The sequence below is a fragment of the Heterodontus francisci genome, chromosome 19, assembly GCF_036365525.1.
Source record: "Heterodontus francisci isolate sHetFra1 chromosome 19, sHetFra1.hap1, whole genome shotgun sequence".
Lineage (NCBI taxonomy): Eukaryota > Metazoa > Chordata > Chondrichthyes > Heterodontiformes > Heterodontidae > Heterodontus > Heterodontus francisci.
This window is the reverse complement of record NC_090389.1, coordinates 63,892,127-63,910,834: the sequence shown is the minus strand read 5'-3', so window position 1 is coordinate 63,910,834 and position 18,708 is coordinate 63,892,127. Positions and strand designations below refer to the sequence as shown.

General features: G+C 39.9%; 1 protein-coding gene across 3 annotated transcripts in view; it reads left to right on the top strand.

The window, feature by feature from the left end:
• The window catches only part of hdac11 (histone deacetylase 11), a 134,264-nt gene that overhangs the window by 78,736 nt on the left and 36,820 nt on the right, over window positions 1-18,708 (top strand). For all 3 annotated transcript variants that reach the window (XM_068051796.1, XM_068051794.1, XM_068051795.1), the window contains 3 exons: window positions 746-788; window positions 4,230-4,306; window positions 13,085-13,147. In XM_068051796.1, coding sequence (XP_067907897.1) covers window positions 746-788; window positions 4,230-4,306; window positions 13,085-13,147 — 183 coding nt within the window. The remainder of the gene's footprint in view (window positions 1-745; window positions 789-4,229; window positions 4,307-13,084; window positions 13,148-18,708) is intronic.

Below are 18,708 nucleotides of genomic sequence, written 5' to 3'. Positions count from 1 at the left end.
CGGTCTAAAAGATCGTGGAATTTTGGGCATAAATGAGCTACACGCAAAACTGCAATAGGCCCAAGTTGCCTCGATCTTTTCATATCCATTCATCAAACAAACCCTCCATCTGAATGAATCTCCACCCACAAAACTGGTCACACTTCTGACTCAAATGCAAGTATCCTTTTAATTGTGTTTACATGGGGTTTCTCAACATTGTGACTCGGTTTTCAGGTGCAGCAAGAAACAGTCATTGGCAAAAGATCAAGAGGGAAGATGATGAGAAAACTTTTTAATTAAAGTTGTTGGGATCTGGATGCTTTAGCTAAAAAGGTGGAAACTGATTCCATAAATTTTAAAAGGGAGTTGGACAAGTACTTGAGGATGATGAACTTACAGGGTTACGAACAAATGTGAGGATGTGGGACTAAACACAACTGCTCTTTCAAAGAGCCAGCACAGATACGATGGACTGAATGGCCTCCTTCTGTGCTGTAAGTTTCTATGATATGCTTGAACAGTTTCTCAGAAGTGAATGTTCTGATGAATGCAGTCTGCAATGTGATTCTTGAAACTGTGGTGTTTTTTTTTTAGCATTAGTAAATAGCTGTTTATTTCTGAATTATACATCGTATCGACCATGCTGCATGTAAAATTGTTTTATAAACTGGTCATTCATTACGGTTGCACTTTTGAATCAATTGATTTATGCAAGTTTTGTTGCAGTAGTAATTTGTTTCCTTTATTTGTTTCTAATATTTAGGCTGGGAAACTTGCTATTGACCGTGGATGGGCAATCAATGTTGGTAGGTAGTAGAAACTTAATTATTGAAAATGTTTTAGGCCATATACATGCTACCTAGTTTTGAATTTTAATTTACCGTAGAACAAATAATCTGGACCGCTAATGTGACAGTGCAGTGTTTTGGAGTTCAGCAGTCAGCTAGCTGAATATAAAGTTAAGGAAAAGAAGCAAAGCTTCTAGTATCAGGTTACACTGTACAACATGTGACCTTATACTAGAAGCTGTGTTATTGCAAATAAATTTCATCAGACTTTGCTGCTGTTTTTATATGTCAGTTTGATGACTAATGAGCTAGCAAAACCGTCATCTTTGTCACCTTAACAGTCCTGATTATTTGTCGTGCAGTACGTCCAGGCAAATTACTAAAATTGCTATTTTTGAGGCTATTACAGGCTTCTAATTATAGCCAGTATTTTTGAAATGCTGCTGAGAAACCTATTTATATGACTTGCTTATTTATTTGATTTTTTTTTAAAGATTAAATGTTAAATTTAAAGGTGTCTGCTGTATTTGCTAATCCCAGATATCCTTTCACTTGTGATGAAAGTGATCTATTTTTCTTTTCAAGCACAATTAATCATAAAAAAAATCATGTTTAGAGGCAGTTTATTAGCATCATAAAGTTTTAGTTAGTTTTGAATATTAGGAAATGCTATATTTGATACCAAATACCCTTGCATCACCATACATCATTTAAGAGCTCCATATCAGTCTAGAGAGGAGTGTGGGGGGTGTATTTGTCTTCGTTCCCAGTATATTTGTTGAAATGTTTTATTTGGAAACATTCAAAGTACGTGTAAAACAGTTCAGGCTGCCTAATTTCAAGGTAAGTTTCACAAATATGATTTTAGCCTGCCTTCCTTAGAATATTCCTTTAATAAACACATTTTCACAAGTTAGGAATAGAACATTCAATCAACATTTTAGGAATATTAGAAAGAGGAAGAGCCTGCGTTATACAGTGCTGATTTATTCCCAGACATGGCTGCACAGCCAATGAATTACTTTTGAACTGCAGTCACCGTTGTAGTGTGGAGAAATGCTATATCCAATTTGTAAGGGCCCAAAGATATCAATGAGATCAATGATGAGGTAATTTGTTTTTTTTAAAAAAGCGATGTTGAGATGAAGGATAAATGTTGGCTATAACATGAAGAGAACTCCTTTGCTCTTCTTTGAATTGTTCCATGGGATATTTTATCTCTATCTGAGAGGACAGACAGAGCCTCAGTTTAATGTCTCCTCTGAAAGGTGGTGTATCGACCGTTTGCCTGACATCAGTAGTGGGGAAAATGCTAGAGTCCATTATAAAAAATGTAATAGCAGAGCACTTGGAAAACAATGATATGATTGGACAAAGTCAACATGGATTTATGAGAGGGAAATCATGCTTGACAAATCTGCTGGAATTTTTTGAGGATGTAATTAGTAGAATAGATAAGGGAGAACCAGTGGATGTGGTGTATTTGGACTTTCAGAAGACTTTCGATAAGGTCCCACATAAGAGATTAGCGTACAAGATTAAAGCACGTGGGATTGGGGGTAAGGTACTGACATGGATAGAGAACTGGTTGGCAGACAGGAAACAAAGAGTAGGAATAAACAGGTCATTTTCCGAGTGGCAGGCAGTGACTAGTGGGGTACCGCAGGGATCAGTACGAGGACCCTAACTATTCACAATATATATTTATGATATAGATGAGGGAATTAAATGTAATATATCCAAGTTTGCAGATGACACAAAGCTGGGTGGGAGTGTGAGCTGTGAGGAGGATGCAGAGAAGTTCTGGTGTGATTTGGACAGGTTGAGTGAGTGGGTAAATACATGGCAGATGCAGTATAATGTGGATAAATGTGAGGTTATCTACTTTGGAGGCAAAAACAGAAAGGCAGATTATTATCTGAACGGCGATAGATTGGGAAAGGGGAAGGTGCAATGAGACCTGGGTGTCCTTGTGCACCAGTTGCTGAAAGTAAGCATGCAGGTGCAGCAGGCAGTTAAGAAGGCCAATGGTATATTGGCCTTCATAGCGAGAGGATTCGAGTACAGGAGCAAGGATGTCTTGCTGCAATTATACAAGGCCTTGGTGAGACCACATCTGGAGTATTGTGTGCAGTTTTGATCTCCTTATCTGAGGAAGGATGTTCTTGCTATGGAGGGAGTGCAGCGAAGGCTCACCAGACTGATTCCTGGGATGGCAGGACTGACGTATGAAGAGAGATTGGGCCGATTAGGCTTGTATTCGCTAGAGTGTAGAAGAATGAGAGGAGATCTCATAGAAACCTACAAAATTCTAACAGGACTGGACAGACTAGATGCAGGAAGGATGTTCCCGATGGCAGGGGAGTCCAGGATGAAGGGTCATAACTTAAGGATAAGGGGTGAGCCATTTAGGACAGAGATGAGGAGGGATTTCTACACCCAGAGAGTGGTGAACCTGTGGGATTCTCTACCACAGAAAGCAGTTGTGGCCAAGTCATTAAAAATATTCAAGAAAGAGTTAGATATAGTTCTTAGGGCTAAAGGAATCAAGGGATACAGGGCGAAAGCAAGAACAGAGTACTGAGTTTGGGCGATCAGCCATGATCATATTGAATGGTGGTACAGGCTCGAAGGGCCGAATAGCCTGCTCCTGCTCCTATTTTCTATATTTCTATGTCTTCAACAGTGCAGCCCTCCCTCAGTCATGCACTTGAGTGTCGGCCTGGAATATGTATTCAAGCTTTTGGTGTGAGCTTCTTAGCCAAGGCTGACATCTTACTAAATTTAAATAGCTCACAGCATTTCAAAGCTCATCTGTGACTTCACTGCATATGAAGTTATGTGATCATCTTTACTACATGCATAAAAGCTACGTTCCATGGCTATCAACTTCATTCTTTTTATTTTTTATTTTTATTTTTATTTAGGGATACAGCACTGAAACAGGCCCTTCGGCCCACCGAGTCTGTGCCGACCAACAACTACCCATTTATACTAATCCTACATTAACCCCAGATTCTCTACCACATCCCCACCATTCTCCTACCACCTACCTATACTAGGGGCAACTTACAATGGTCAATTTACCTATCAACCTGCAAGTCTTTGGAGGTGGGAGGAAACCGGAGCACCCGGCGAAAACCCACGCAGACACAGGGAGAACTTGCAAACTCCACACAGGCAGCACCCAGAACTGAACCCGCGTCGCTGGAGCTGTGAGGCTGCGGTGCTAACCACTGCGCTACTGTGCCATTTTTGATACTTAAAAAAAAGTTTGATATTGAAGTGCAAATAGGCTTATTCATATTCCTAAACTCTAAATTTTACAGCTAGTCATCTCATTTGTTTTAATAATTTTTTGTTAAATATAAACTTGTGCATAAACCACTGATTAAATTTTAACAATTACCAAGTTCACCTTTATAGGTTTTATGGTAATCATTGCTTTCCTTCTGTTAGGTGGTGGCTTTCATCATTGCTCGAGTGAACAAGGAGGGGGGTTTTGTGCTTATGCTGACATAACTTTGGCAATTAAGGTAAGAATACAGAGTAATGAAATGTAAAATTTTGTATCTGGTTCTAAGATACTATCAAATGTGAAAACTAATTGCATTTATGAGATGCAACTCATTACTTGTATTTAGTTATGACTATAAATATTAATTTTTTAAGTGTAAAATCCTCAGGAATTTTTTTTAGCACTCTGTTTTGCTGAAATAAACACTAATATTTCAGTAATAGAAATGTACCAATTACTTTATTCCTGTAACACTGAGCATCTTAACTATTAAAGAAAACACTTTAAAACCTTTTTGTTTTTAATGTAAACTGTTTTTAGAAACTTCCATTCTGCATATCCTGTTATCCCTATTGCCCTCCAGTAAGCTGTTTATAGCAGCAAAGCAAATTTATTGGGGGGGGGACGTTTCAATCAAAAATGATCCGTGTTCAAAGTGTTATTGTTTTGCTACATGATAAGGTTAAATTGAATTTAACTTCTTGCTTTTCAATGCAGATATAACATTTTTAAAGATATTAACTTGGGCATTACTGTGAGGATGTTATCATACATACTTAATCCATATGTATTGAATTCCTCTCTGCTATTTGAATAGAAATACTAGAGCATTCAAAATTAACAGCTGCATGCTTCCATTAAAATCATGAAGTAAGGAATGAAATTCATGTTCATATAATAATATCACTTAAAATAATTTCCAGACCATTTAAATGTGCTCCCAACACTCCTATATCCATGTCTTTTCATTCAGTCTGTATGTATAATCAGTAATGATCTGAACAAATCTTCTTAGATGATTGTTACTTTGGAATCACATTTCATCTTATAGCATCACTTTTCACATTCCATATATGCATTTAGTTCACAGCTATGCACAATTATTGTTGATCATTCCACTCTATATTCATCAGTTTCCTACAGACCACATGCCTGTAGTGCACATAACCTTCACTCTTTTAGTAGTACAATGGTGGAATTAATGCATCTTGATCAATGATATATATGGATGAGAAAGGCCACTCATCCATTCTTTGCTTAGGTATGAAGAAAAAAAGCCTATTCTCCCATCACAACATTTATTTCCACTTCCAGAAGTCTATTGTGTTGATGAGAGCTTCACAATTTTAGTTTTCAATGTACTCTACATTGGTTTGAAACAGTGTCTCCTTGTTCTCATCTCATGGTTTAGTTTGAAGTAGTGTTTTCAATTTATCTCTACTGTACCATTAATTATCTTGTTGGCCTCCATGAGGTCACCTCTTTGCAAAACTGAGGCAGCCCAAATTTTTCCAAATAAAAACAGAAAGTGCTGGAAATATTCAGCAGGTCTGGCAGCATCTATGGAGGGAGAAACAGAGTTAACGTTTCAGTTCTGTGACCTTTCATCAGAACTGAAATGTTAACTCTGTTCTTCTCTCCACAGTTGCTGACAGATCTGCTGAATATTTCCAGCACTTTCTGTTTTTATTTCAGATTTCCAGCTTCCATGGTATTTTGTTTTTACCAAATTTTTCCAATCTTTTTGTATAGCTAGTCCTCCCACACCAGGGATAAGCCTTGCCTCCAGAGTCTCCCCTATGTCTTAGTGACCAAGACTCAACACGTGCTGTCAGAGCAGGGCATTATATGGCTTAAGGGCTCCTTCCTTGTAGTCTACTATTTGTCTTTCATAGACAGGTATTCCTTTGCTTTTTTGATTGCTTTCTGCAATGATTGTATATATACTGGTCATTAAAGCATTAAAATTCTTGATCTTTTTAAAATTAACCTATTGTTTCAAAACTATTCATAGAAGACATATGATAAAATCATGTTTTTGTCTTGGCCGGCTTGCATTTGTTACGACCAAGGTGAGGAGGGGGTCACAGTCGCCTCTCTTGCCCTTCCTGTTATTTGACCACAACAGGATTTATTCATTTTTAAATAGTGGTGGTACTTAACACATCAGTGAGTGTTTTACCTTTTACCTTTACTGTGATCATGAAAGAACAAATCGGACAGGTTTTCTTGAGTTTAAACTAGAAGTAAATTTATTATACTCCACAAGCTAAACCCAATTTAAAATAATAATAAAATACTCTACACATTCACGCACACATTCACACGAGGTTCATACAAGTAGATTACCAGGTGAAAAGTAGGTTTTTTGGGTGGATTAAAGTCCTGAATAAATAAAAGTTAAATACACCATTGGTGGGGTTGGATGATTTGGTGGTCGTCCAGCTGAAGTTGTATTCTTGAAGTCCTTGGCTGGTCAAAGTGCACTTTGTGGCTGGCCCGCTTTGCTCAGGGTTTTCTTGAAGGCAGGCTTGTAGGTGGTTCACTTCCCTGATGTTTGGCTTCAGCAGTCTGTAGGCTTGGAGGGTCCACAGTTGCAGACCGTTTTCAAACTTGATGTTTTCTGGAGAGAAAGAGAGAGAGGGAGAAAGAAAGGGAGGCACACAGCCTTTTCTAGTGCTGCACATTCAGTTACTGCCTGTCTCTTGTCTGTGTAACAAAACTCCCAGTTTTTTCAGAGTTGGACAGATGATCACAGGGTATTCTCTGGAACCTTTGAATGAGATACAAGGTTCAGAATTGGCTCCACAGGCCCCAGGATGCCAGTATTTATATTCGGAGGTGTTTGCTCTTTCAAAGTCAATGGGCTGGATTCTATGAGCCCACCACCAATGGCGGAGAGCACGCCAATGAACTGGCTCATCTAAATAGCTGGGGCGTCCGCCCCTCCCCTCCCAGTTCACATGGAGAGGGTGGGCTATCAGTTCCCGGCAATGGCATCAGCTGCCTGTGCGCAGGCGCTGACACCATTTTTAAAGGTCAGCCAGCCCTGCCAGGGTATTTAAATTTTTTAAATGAACCCTTCCCCCAAAATTAAATAAAGAAAGTTCCAATGCCCCTTTCCCACCCCTCCAATAACGATTACATTAACTATTTTCCCTCCCCCCCCCACAAAAAAAAACACATACCTTTAACATCTGACCACAACCCCCACGAAACTGCACAAAGCTTAAGGTTCAACCCTTTCCACCATCCCCTACACCAATTATGTGTATTTGACCGTCGCCCGTCCCCCTTCCCCCCTCCCCCCCCCCTCCACCCGCGTACTGATAAACTTACCTCCTTCCCCCTCCCCGTCAGTGTGGCGCCTTGTTTCCCCAGACAGGGATCTGAAGGTGCGGGAGTGCTGGTCACTACGCTGAAGAAAGTGATGAGCCCTCAAGATCGTGGGTGAGTATATTTAAATTAATTAATTTTATTGAGTTGAATATTGAAAGTGTGATCCTGTTGCCCAGTGTGGGGTTTGTGGGGGGTGGGGGTGGGTGCGCGCTGCCACAGAGCCTTGCTGCTGCCGGGACAATTGGGCTGGGCCCTGCTGGCTTTGAGTTTGATGGCAGGCCTCATCTAGAGCCATCTTCAGGCCCCCCCTCCCTTGCCACGGATCACAACGTCGAGGGCTTCTTAAAGTACAGCCCACTGTGTCAGGATTGCCTTGACTGCTATGCTTATGAAACAATCCTTGGTAGTTCAGTTATCTAGAGCAAGCCATTGTTCTGGGTCCAGGACTTCTGTGACTTCTTGATCCGGTTGGGCCTTGGAATATGCCAAGTTGTTTCAGATACAAATTGCGATTGCCATCTTGGCTGCCAGTTTTTTAAAAAAGTTAACTGTAGGATTTTCTCCATTAAAAGTCTAATGTAAGTTTTCAGCCGATGAATTAATATTTCTCATTTGACATGTAGTGTTTTCTTGACACATTTTTAAATGTCTCTTAAATATTTAGAATGGAGCTTGTTCCTTTGCCAAGTGCAAAATGGTGAAAAAGTGATGTTACATCTGATTTGAATAACTGCTAGCTTATTTGCACCAAATTGTTTACCTGAGACTGTTGTAAGAACTTCAACCTGTTGGATACTGTTGTGTATCTGAAGTTTTTGATTTACGATTGATATGCTAAGCTAGTTCTTTGCCAAAGTACTGTATCTTCTGCACCAAAGTATGCTTTGGATCTCCTGGCCTGTGTGTCAAATGAAGCACGAAGGAAGAAACTTCCCTATTAAAAGCAGATAGAACAAATATAAGTGCAGAGTAAAATTGTCAGCCTGATACTGTTTCACAATCAGGAACAGAAAATGTAATTGCCAGGCTGCTGAAGCATAAACCCCTTTGCACAGTGTAATTCCATTTTCCAAGTGTTTGAGTTCCCCATATGAAGTTTCCCCAGTTTGCAGCCTTGTAACATCATGTTGACATTAAAAAGTAGGAACATGAACAAAGCTGTAAATGCTCTTTGGAATCACAGACCGCATGTGAAATTAGGGTGCAAATATAAATTGACACTCCCATACCTATAAAAATCCTGACGGAATCACCTTTTACAGCCTTGGTGCCAGTTTTGAATCCAGGTCCCACAGAATCTCAGAATTGTTACAGGGCAGAAGGGGGCCATTTGGCCCATCTTATCTGCACAGGCACTCCGAATGAGCAATTCATCTAATGCCATTCCTCTGCCTTCTCCCATAACCCTGCATATTCTTCCTTTTCAGATAACAGTCTAATTCCCTTTTGAAAGCTTCGATTGAATCTGCCTACACCACACTCATTCCAGATGCATTCCAGATCCTAACCACTCGCTGCGTGAAAAAGTTTTCCTCATGTCACTTTTGCTTCTTTTGCCAATCACTTTAAATCTGTTCCCTCTCGTTCTCAATACTGTCACGAGTGGGAACAGTTTTTTTCCTATCCACTCTGGCCTGACCCCTCATGATTTTGAATACCTCTATTAAATCTCCTGTTAGCCTTCTCTTCAAGGAAAACAGTCCCAACTTCTCCAATCTGTACCTGAAGTTCCTCATCTCTGGAACCATTCTCATGAATCTTTTCTGTACTCTCTCCAATGCCTTCATATCTTCCCTGAAGTGCAGCACCCAGAACTGGACGCAATACTCCAACTGAGGCCGAACTATTGTCTTATACACGTTCAACAAAACCTCCTTGCTCTTGTACTCTATGCCTCTATTAATAAAGCCCAGGATACTGTATGCTTTATTAACAGCTCTCTCAACCTGTCCTGCCACCTTCAATGACTTATGCACATATACCCTCAGGTCCTTTTGCTCTAGCAGCCCCTTTAGAATTGTACCCTTTATGTCATATTGTCTCTCCATGTTATTCCTATCAAAATGAATGACATCACATTTCTCCGCATTGAACTTCATCTGCTACTTGCCCGCCCATTCTACCAACTTGTCTATGTCCTTTTGAAGTTTTACACTATCCTCCTCACGGTTCACAATTGTTCCAAGTTTGGTATCATCTGCAAATTTTGAAATTGTGCCCTGTACACCAAGGACTAGGTCATAAATATATATCAGGAAGAGCAAGGGTCCCAACACTGAACCCTGCAAAACTCCACTACAAACCTTCCTTCAGCCCAAAGAACATGAATTAACCACTACTCTTTGTTTCCTGTCACTCAGCCAATTTCATATCCATGTTGCTACTTCCCTTATATTCCATGAGCTCTGCCTTTTCTCACAACTCAGTTGTGCGACCTTGCCTTTTGGAAGTCCATGTACACCACATCAACAGCATTGCCCTCATCAACCATCTCTGTTACCTCTTCAAAAAAACTCCAGCCAGTTAGTTAAACAAAATTTTCCCTTAACGAATCAATGCTGGCTTTCCTTAATTAATCCACCTTTGTCCATGTGACTATTGATTTTTTTCCCGAGTTATTGTTTCTAGAAGTTTCTCCACCACCGAATTTAAACTGACTGGCCTTGTAGTTGTTGGGCATATCTTTACATCTTTTTTGAACAAGGGTGTAACATTTGCAATTCTCCAGTCCTCTGGCACCAACCCCTGAGTCTAAGGAAGACTGGAAACTTATGGCCAGTGCCTCCGCAGTTTCCACTCTCACTTCGCTCAGTATCCTTAGCTGCGTCTCATATAGCCCTGGTGCTTTATCAACGTTAAGTATAGATAGCCTATCTAATACCTCATCCTTATCAATTTTAAATCCTTCCACCGTATTAATTACCTCCTCTTTCACTGTGGCCTGGGTAGCATCTTCTTCCTTGGTAAAGACAGATGCAAAGTATTCATTTAATCCCTCAGCTATTCCTGCTGCCTCCATGTGTAAATCCCCCTTTTGGTCCCGAATCGGCCCTCCTCCACCTTTTACCATCTTTTACTATTTATATGCCTATAGAAGACTTTGGGATTCCCATTTATGTTGGGTACCAGTCTCTTTTCATGCTCTCTCTTTGCTTCTCTTATTTGCCTTTTCACTTCCCCCCTGAACCTTCTATATTCAGCCTGGTTCTCCATTGTATTATCTTATCAGTCGTAAGCACACTTTTTCTTAAGCAGTAATTAAAGCTACGTTGACAGGGTCATTCAGATTTCACAGTGATGCTTAATCTAGGCAATGGAAGTGGAACAATTAGGGATGTTATTTGGAGGCTTGGTGTCATGCTAGGACCCCACCTGTCAAGAATGAGGTACATTAATTTTGTCATGAACATTGATTTTGTCATGAACATTGATTTTAAACTGTTACTAGAGTGAAGAAAGGACTTGTTAAACAGATCAGCCGTGGCTGGAAAAGACATTTGCATATTAACAGATAGTGTTTGGAAGGACAAAGCAGCCATTCCCTGACACATTCAACCCACAATGGACTTTTGATCACCAGACGTTGAAGGTGGGGGAGCTTGCATTCCAGGTTGACTTCTAAGATGGCCGACTACACAAATGGACATGGTCAAACCAGCTAGTTACATGACTAACCTGCTGGGCAACCTGAGTTTTTTGAATTTGTACAAACAATTTGAGCAGAGTGTCTGTTTGTTCCTGGACTGAGAAGATCTCTCCTGTCTGTCTGCTCCCATCTCTTTCTCACAAGCCTCTGAATCCACTGAAGACACATGAACCCCAAAAGAGAAAAGTCTCCTGCAGCGAACAAGGTTTAAGAAGAATACTGGGCCCCAACGAAATGCACGATCTACCTACAATTAAGGACTTTACAGTGAGCTTGAATAACAATAACACAAAAAACCTCCTCAGATATTGCCTCAAACTTTTCCACTTTATTTTTTCTGTTTTCTTTCTGTCTCTATCAGCCTGTGTGTATCGTGTGTGCATGCTAGCATGGGAGCATCGTGTATCCGTAGGCGTTAACTGAATTAGAGTTTAGGTTTAAGTTTCATAAATTTCATCTTTTCTTCTTTAAACCTAAGAAACCTGTTTGTGCTGGTTTCTTTGCCTTGTAATTATAACAAGGATTCACCAAGGGGGAGATCAAAAACACAGTGTTTTAAAAATTAAACCCCGTTACGGTAAGGCCAGGTGAAGGTTGAGAGGGACCCCTAGACACCTTTGTCACCTGGTTGTAACACTTGAGATTAATGTGCATTGTTTGAGTACAGCAGACTGATATAACTGTGCTTGTAGTTTGTGCTGCACTGACCTTTATGGCTTGATGCCGACGCTGGATGAAAAGATGGAATACTGATAATTCTCCTGTATTGACATTTTATGTTAACAAAAATAATCAAAAAATACATTTCATGTACATGAATTTTAATACATGTCATATAGATATGTGTATATTTAGCAATTAGCAACTTCATTACACACTATCATTACATTTATGTAATCCATATCAGCTGTCTGAAAATCAGAATTCCTTTTCAACATTTTATTACAGCACATTATATGTTCAGCATAAATCACTCAATTTAACCAGTTGAGACAATCTGGCAAAATATTCTGTACCAGTTGATCTGTCTTTGTTATTTTAGTAAATTTTTTTTGTACAGTAAGGCCAGATCTGTCCAGATTTGACTGCTGTCTCTCATTGTTGCGACAACAAAGGGAAAACTGTGCAGTAGCCAAAATTAGAAAAATCTGTGCTGGAAATGGCTGGTTTGCACTGTTATCCAACACTGCACAGAAATAACTGGGCCCATTTTTTGCAGGGTCAGCTCATTAAAAGATTTTTTTTAGTGGAAATTACAAGTATTATTGTGCAAATGTCAGTATTGTAATAATGTGCTTTTTTTGAAAGGAACTAATGAGATAAGGCAGAACAAGGAGAAATCTTATGATGCAATAAAATCATATTCTCTCAGGCAGATGTCAAGTTTCCACAATTATGTCATTTTTTTGAAGAATATCTTGCTTTGTGGTTTATAATGCTACTGCCATGTAGATTTGTGTCATTGAACTGTAACCCGCTACCAACATTATACATAAGATAGCACAGCTGTGAATGCTGCAGTAAGCATTTACTGTGCATAATAAAGGCCTCATGACACATCACAGTTAGGAAATAATCCTAGTACCTTGATGTGCATTTTAGTGGACAGCTTCACATTATTCATTTCCCTGTAAACATTCTATTACGGTCAAATATTTTTCAACACATTTTTGGAATTCCTTGTGTGTAGGCACACATTTGCATTTCTACTTTTCTAAAGCACCCTTCTTTCTGCTCCAAATTTTTGTTATTTCCTTTTTGTGCTCCTCATACTTACATCTATGTTTCCTCTATTTTATTTCAAATCCAAATGGTCACCTGTGTTTCAAAGTATGTGGCAAATATGAGTTTTTAAAAATTAATTATAACAATATCTGACTGTTTTACTGTGCCCAATGCCTTTTTAAATTTTCGCTGTACTTTGTAGACTAACAGTTTCCTAATTCTTGAAAATTTTTGTTATGTAAAAGTAATTCTAAGTGTGTAGTTATGCTTTGCTCGAGTGTAATCATGATTGTATTTTTGTTGCAGTTTTTGTTTGAGAGAGTGGAAGGAGTGTCTAAGGCTATGATCATTGATTTGGATGCACATCAGGTAATTTACCATAATCTTTTTATAACTAAGTGAAAATGTTTTCTCTTTTTCTTGCTCCTTTATGAACAGAAGCATGCAATTGACTTGCTGAGATAATTGTATTTTAAACATGCAATTCAGAAATGGGATGAAAAGATGCCAAATGATATATATTGTCATGAATGGTGCAAAGAACTTGAATGGCTTATGCTCAGTCTGTTTGCACCTGAACTTTTCCAGCAGGGTCCTACAACCAACGTAGAACTTCAGTTTGCATATTTAAGAAACCTTGTGCCTGTTTCAGGTGGCAGGCTGCTCACCCATTTATAAGCCTGCCAGAATATGACATCAAGCAGGCCTTGGGCATCAATGGGGTACTGAGGTGCCCCTTCATTTTCAACTGCCGGCTGCCTATTTCTCAGGCGAGAAATGGGTGGCTGTGCATTTAAATTCTCCCCTATTATTCCTACTGCCTAGTGTTGGTAATCAGAATCTTCACTCTGTACTTTCCTAGAGGAGGTGGTGAGTTAAGGAACCTGCTCTGTAGGGAAGACAAAATACTGTGGATACTAGAGATCTGAAATAAAAGCAGAAAATACTGTAAGTACTCAGCAGGGCTGGCAGCATCTGTGAAGAGGGAAACAGAGTTAACGTTTCATGTTGAAGATGAAAAGCCATCGACCTGAAACATTAAATTTTCTGTTTCTCCCCACAGACGCTGCCTGATGTGCTCAGTATTTCAAGCATTTTCTCTTTTTACTTTGTAATGAATGGAGCTCACAAATGTTCCTATCTTTAACTCAATCATAGTAGGTTGTGGAATGACATGTGGAACCACTGTTCCATTTAGTTTATAGTTAACGTTTTTCCTTAATTTCAACCAAAGCTCAAATTACAACTTTCCAGTATAATAAATGTTGTCTATATCTTTTTGATACTCTGTCATGCAAACGTGCTATATCGAATGATGATTTTTTTTTGATCCACCAGCTGGAAACCTAAATTAAATTTTTTTTAAAACGATAAAAGGTGACTCTACTGGCAGCTAAGATGGCCACCCCAATTTGTGTCACTATACTGCACATTCCAATGCTTTGAGTTGGAGACAAACTGTCTGCACAGTCCCCTCAAGAGCAATGACCTAGGGAATCTGAGTGAACTACCTATCTTGTTCTCATTAGCAAGACATTAAGGCCATCACCTGGACATTAAACTGATGGAGACAAACCACTCAAACCTAATCACTTGAACAATGGGGCCCTGGTTGTGAGAAGAGAATTCCCTAGACATGGACTGATTAAGTTGCAAGAGGGAATACACACTGGTAACCACCATGTTGAATCATTTGGTGATGGTCATGTGACAGGCCCACCATCTGCATGCTTAAGTTGGTGTTCTCTCTGCAGCACAGACAAGCAGCTAGACACTGATAGGAAAAGACCCAAGTGGGGTCCCTCTTCTCTTTGTCTCTCTGTCTCTCTCTCTCTCTGTCTCTCTCTCTCTCTCTAATCCACCTTGCAAGCTGAGATAATAAAAGCAAAATACTGCGGACGCTGGAAATCTGAAATAAAAACAAGAAATACTGGAAATACTCAGGTCTGGCAGCATCTGTGGAGAGAGAAGCAGAGTTGACATTTCAGGTCAGTGACCCTTCATCAGAGCATAATATTATTATTGCAAGCTTTGAACCCTGTCTGCTGGCTGTAACCACCTAGGCATAACACTGCTGCATACAGAGACCTCTTGAAGGAAATTATCCGCATCTTGTCTCCAGGAGAACCACCAAATCAGGTGTCCACATCTAAAAACCAGAAGCCTCAGGACCACCAAATTCAGCCTGAAGCCAGCCGAGTCACCAACCTCCACAGACACTATACCCCTTTTTATTTCTTTGGACTCTAATTCAACCAATCTATTCTTCACCACTCTGTGAAAGGTGGAGCGTAGTTTATTATTTTACTTAGTTTTATTGTATTTAAACCGATCTAACAGCTTTCTTTGTTAAACTCAAGAAAATCTGTCTGGTTCTTTTTAAGATCATGCCGCATAAATAATTAAACACTGCCTGAATTGGCAAGTATATCACTTTGGAAAAAGAAACAAGAAATAAATCTGTTGTGGTCAAACAAGGAGAGGGAAAAAAGGGGAGTCCTTCGACTCACCTCACCTGATCATAACAACTCTCATATGTCAAATCAATGTTAAACAGCAACTTATAATGGGAACATAATGCTGAAGTACATTGCGAAATCAGTAAAGTATAGGGGAGATCATACTGAAATTATACAGTGTTGTGACCAGGTCTTGAGTACAGTGTGCAGTTTTGATCAACAATATTTAAGGGCTTGGTAGCAATTCAGAGAAAAACTGCAAAGGTGATGCTCAGTTTTATGAGGATTGATCAGTGAAACTGGAGTTTTAGTCTTGAAAGCAGATGGTAAATCCACGGCATTACTTCAAGATAGACCACAGCATGGGTTGGCATTGATGAAAGAAGAATTTATTCGGGTGTTCAGAATTATTTCTTAAAATTAATGGGTGTTCATCACTTGGAGGACAGTGGGCATTCAAGATCGAGTTGATTGCTGTCTTTTTTTCTACTGGAGATCTGGGATAAATGATATTCCTTATCTTGTGATTTAATTAAAGTTATAATAGCTAATTTCCACTTTGAAATTAGGGTGTTTAAATGTATTCAAGAAGCTTTGTCATTTGATCAAATATCAAAAAGAGCACATTTTCTTTGTTGTTTTCTCTATATTTTAATTAACTCTTGCTTTGTTTTGGGAAGCAGCCTCAGGTATATTTCTTCCATGGCATCACTGTGGGGAATAGGGTTCTTGTGTTGTGGGGCAGTAGGCCCCAGAATGTCTCAGTCCTGAGACCTTTGGGAATCTGGTGCTGGTGTGGTACTGGGCCGCCATGGGCACAAGATGCAGCCCAGAGGATGAAGTGTTGTAACGCTATGGGTGGCTGTACCTTCAGCTATCTAGGCCCACTGTCTGGAATTCCACCTCTCTGCTTCCCTTTCTCCTTTAAGACGTTTATTGAATCCCACCTCTTTGACCAAGATTTTGGTCACCCCTCTTAATGCCTCTTTCTTTGACTTGGTGTTCATTCCTGCTCCCCCTTTGTTCCCTGTACAACATCTTGAGATGTTTTTTCTTTGCTTTGTTGAAAAAACAATTAGAGGGACGGAGAGCTCAAAACTTGGCATTAGCATAAACATGGATTATTTCCAGATACAGTTTATTTGATAGGCACAAGACATCTAAGGAGGGAGATTGAATGAAATTTTCTCATGCCAAGCTTTATTGAAATGTGGAATGCTTTGACTTTCTGAATACTGTAATTGATTTAGCATTGATTGATCGATCCTAAATCGATTGCTTCATTCAAAAGGTACTGGATAGCTTCAAAAGAATATTAAAGTTTATGGGAACACGTTGGATAATTTGAGAGGAGCCTAAGTGCATTACAGACAAGAAGGGCAGAATGGCCTTCGAAAATTTCAGGTTGGAGCAGAACATGGAATCATGGAACCTTCAATAGATAAGCAGTAAAACAAAAAAAAAATTGACATTGAACAATTTTTGTCTCGAGTTAGACAACATAAGTCATAAAATTTTATTATAAAGATATGATGTATTTATATTATGTTTACTCCTTGGGAAACCATTTACTTCTGAATGATAATTGGAATTTTTGTTCAGGTTACAATATTGAAATATGTGTTAGTACAAATTAAAATATGTGCACTGGTTGCTGAGTTTATAGATTATGTGTTTCACTATTCACAATGAAATTTGAGCAATAGTATGACATTGAATTATAAATTAACATTTGCCTTAGTGTGTTAAGATTGTGTTATTTATAGGTTGCATTATTGTTTCTATTGTGATTTAAAAAAAAATTGTATTGCTCCTTTGTTTAGCATGCTCCTAAATAAATCAGAGGCTGGGTATTTTATCGTGAGTGGTTCACCTCCTGACTTCCTAAAGCCTCTCTACCATCTACAGGGCACTGGTTATGAGTGTGATGGGATGCTCTCCACTTGACTGGATGGGTGTAACTATTACAACGTCCAAGAAGCTCAACATGATCCATGACAAATCAGTCCACTTGATCATCACGTCTTGCATTAGCCTAAATGTCCTCCACCCCCTGCATCACCAGTACACCTTGGGTCAAAATCCTGAAACTCCCTGCGTAATAGCATTATTGGAGCAACTTCAGTAAATGAGCTGCAGCAGTTCAAGAAGGACCGCTACCAGCTTCTGTAGGGCAACTAGGGATGGGTAATAGTTGCCAGTGACAAGTATCCAAAAAATGATGAAAGAAAATGGAAGAATGTAGAACATTCAGGCTAAGGTGACCACAATTATTGTTGCCTTTTCTGTGTTTTAAAATAAAAGGTCTTATCATGTAGCAAGCAGATGGCAGGCAGCAGGAACCAGTGGCAGAATATTAGGCTGACCAGAAGAAAGGACACTTGTTTCCTCAAGGAACCAGTCACTCTGCAGGAGTTAGAAGGAAAGCTATAATATATGACACACTTAGTTAATTGCTTGAAAAAAACAAAGCACAACACGTGCCCAATTCCCTTGCCAAATACATCCTTCATCAAGTAACTATACGTCAAAGCGCGTGGCTACAATGGCAGACACACCAAACTAGAAAACATGCAAAAGCTAACAGCTTCAAAAAGCTGACATTGCAAAAATCGAGGAACAACTTAAACAGCCCTGAATATAAGCCTATTACTCGGACCACTGCTTCAGAGTGACTGAATAAGTTAAAAATAAATTTTTGTTCTATAGGATTCTAGGAGTATTACCAATGTTTGGGGGTGGGGGGGGGGCGGTCAATTTTACTAATCATTCCTTTTGTTTTCTGTGGAAACCAAAACCCAAGCTTCTTGCCTATGATGCGAAAGCAATCTTGTCATTTGCTGGTATGTCTACCCAATATTCCATTTTTTGTAGTGCAGAAAAAACTGAAGTGCTTTTTTTCCAGTGTGGATTTAGAAATTTCTGAAGGGGAAATGTGAGCACTGAAAGTGTGTGATCTATGCGCTCATGAATAGTGAACTTTAAAAAAAAAAAAACTTTTTTTGGTGCATTCTCATGCATTTTGGGCCGAAATTTTATGCACTCCCTCCCCACCACAGGAGCGGGGCTGGAGACGACGGTGGGGGTGGGGAGGTGGGGGTGTGTAAAATTGATTGGGAGGCCGGGGGTGCCGTTCCCCGCCCCCCCACCTTCCCGCCCCTACTGCAGTTTTATGAGGGGTTGGTGACAAAAGGCCTACCCGCTCCAGGCCAATTAACACCCTTAAGTGGCCATTTACTTGCCACTTAAGAACCTCCTCCCACTCCATTGGAATATTACCAGTGGGGCAGGCGGTGCAGTAGCTCAGAAGGCTGCCCAATAAAACCTGGCGGCTTCCTTGCGAGGGGTGGGAGGCCCATCTAATCGGGCACCCTGTGCCCAATCTGGACGGCCCCTCCCCCCCCCCCCCCCCCCCCTCCCATGGCACAAGCCGTCACCACGGGAGCAACCCCTTGGGTGACCAACCCCCCT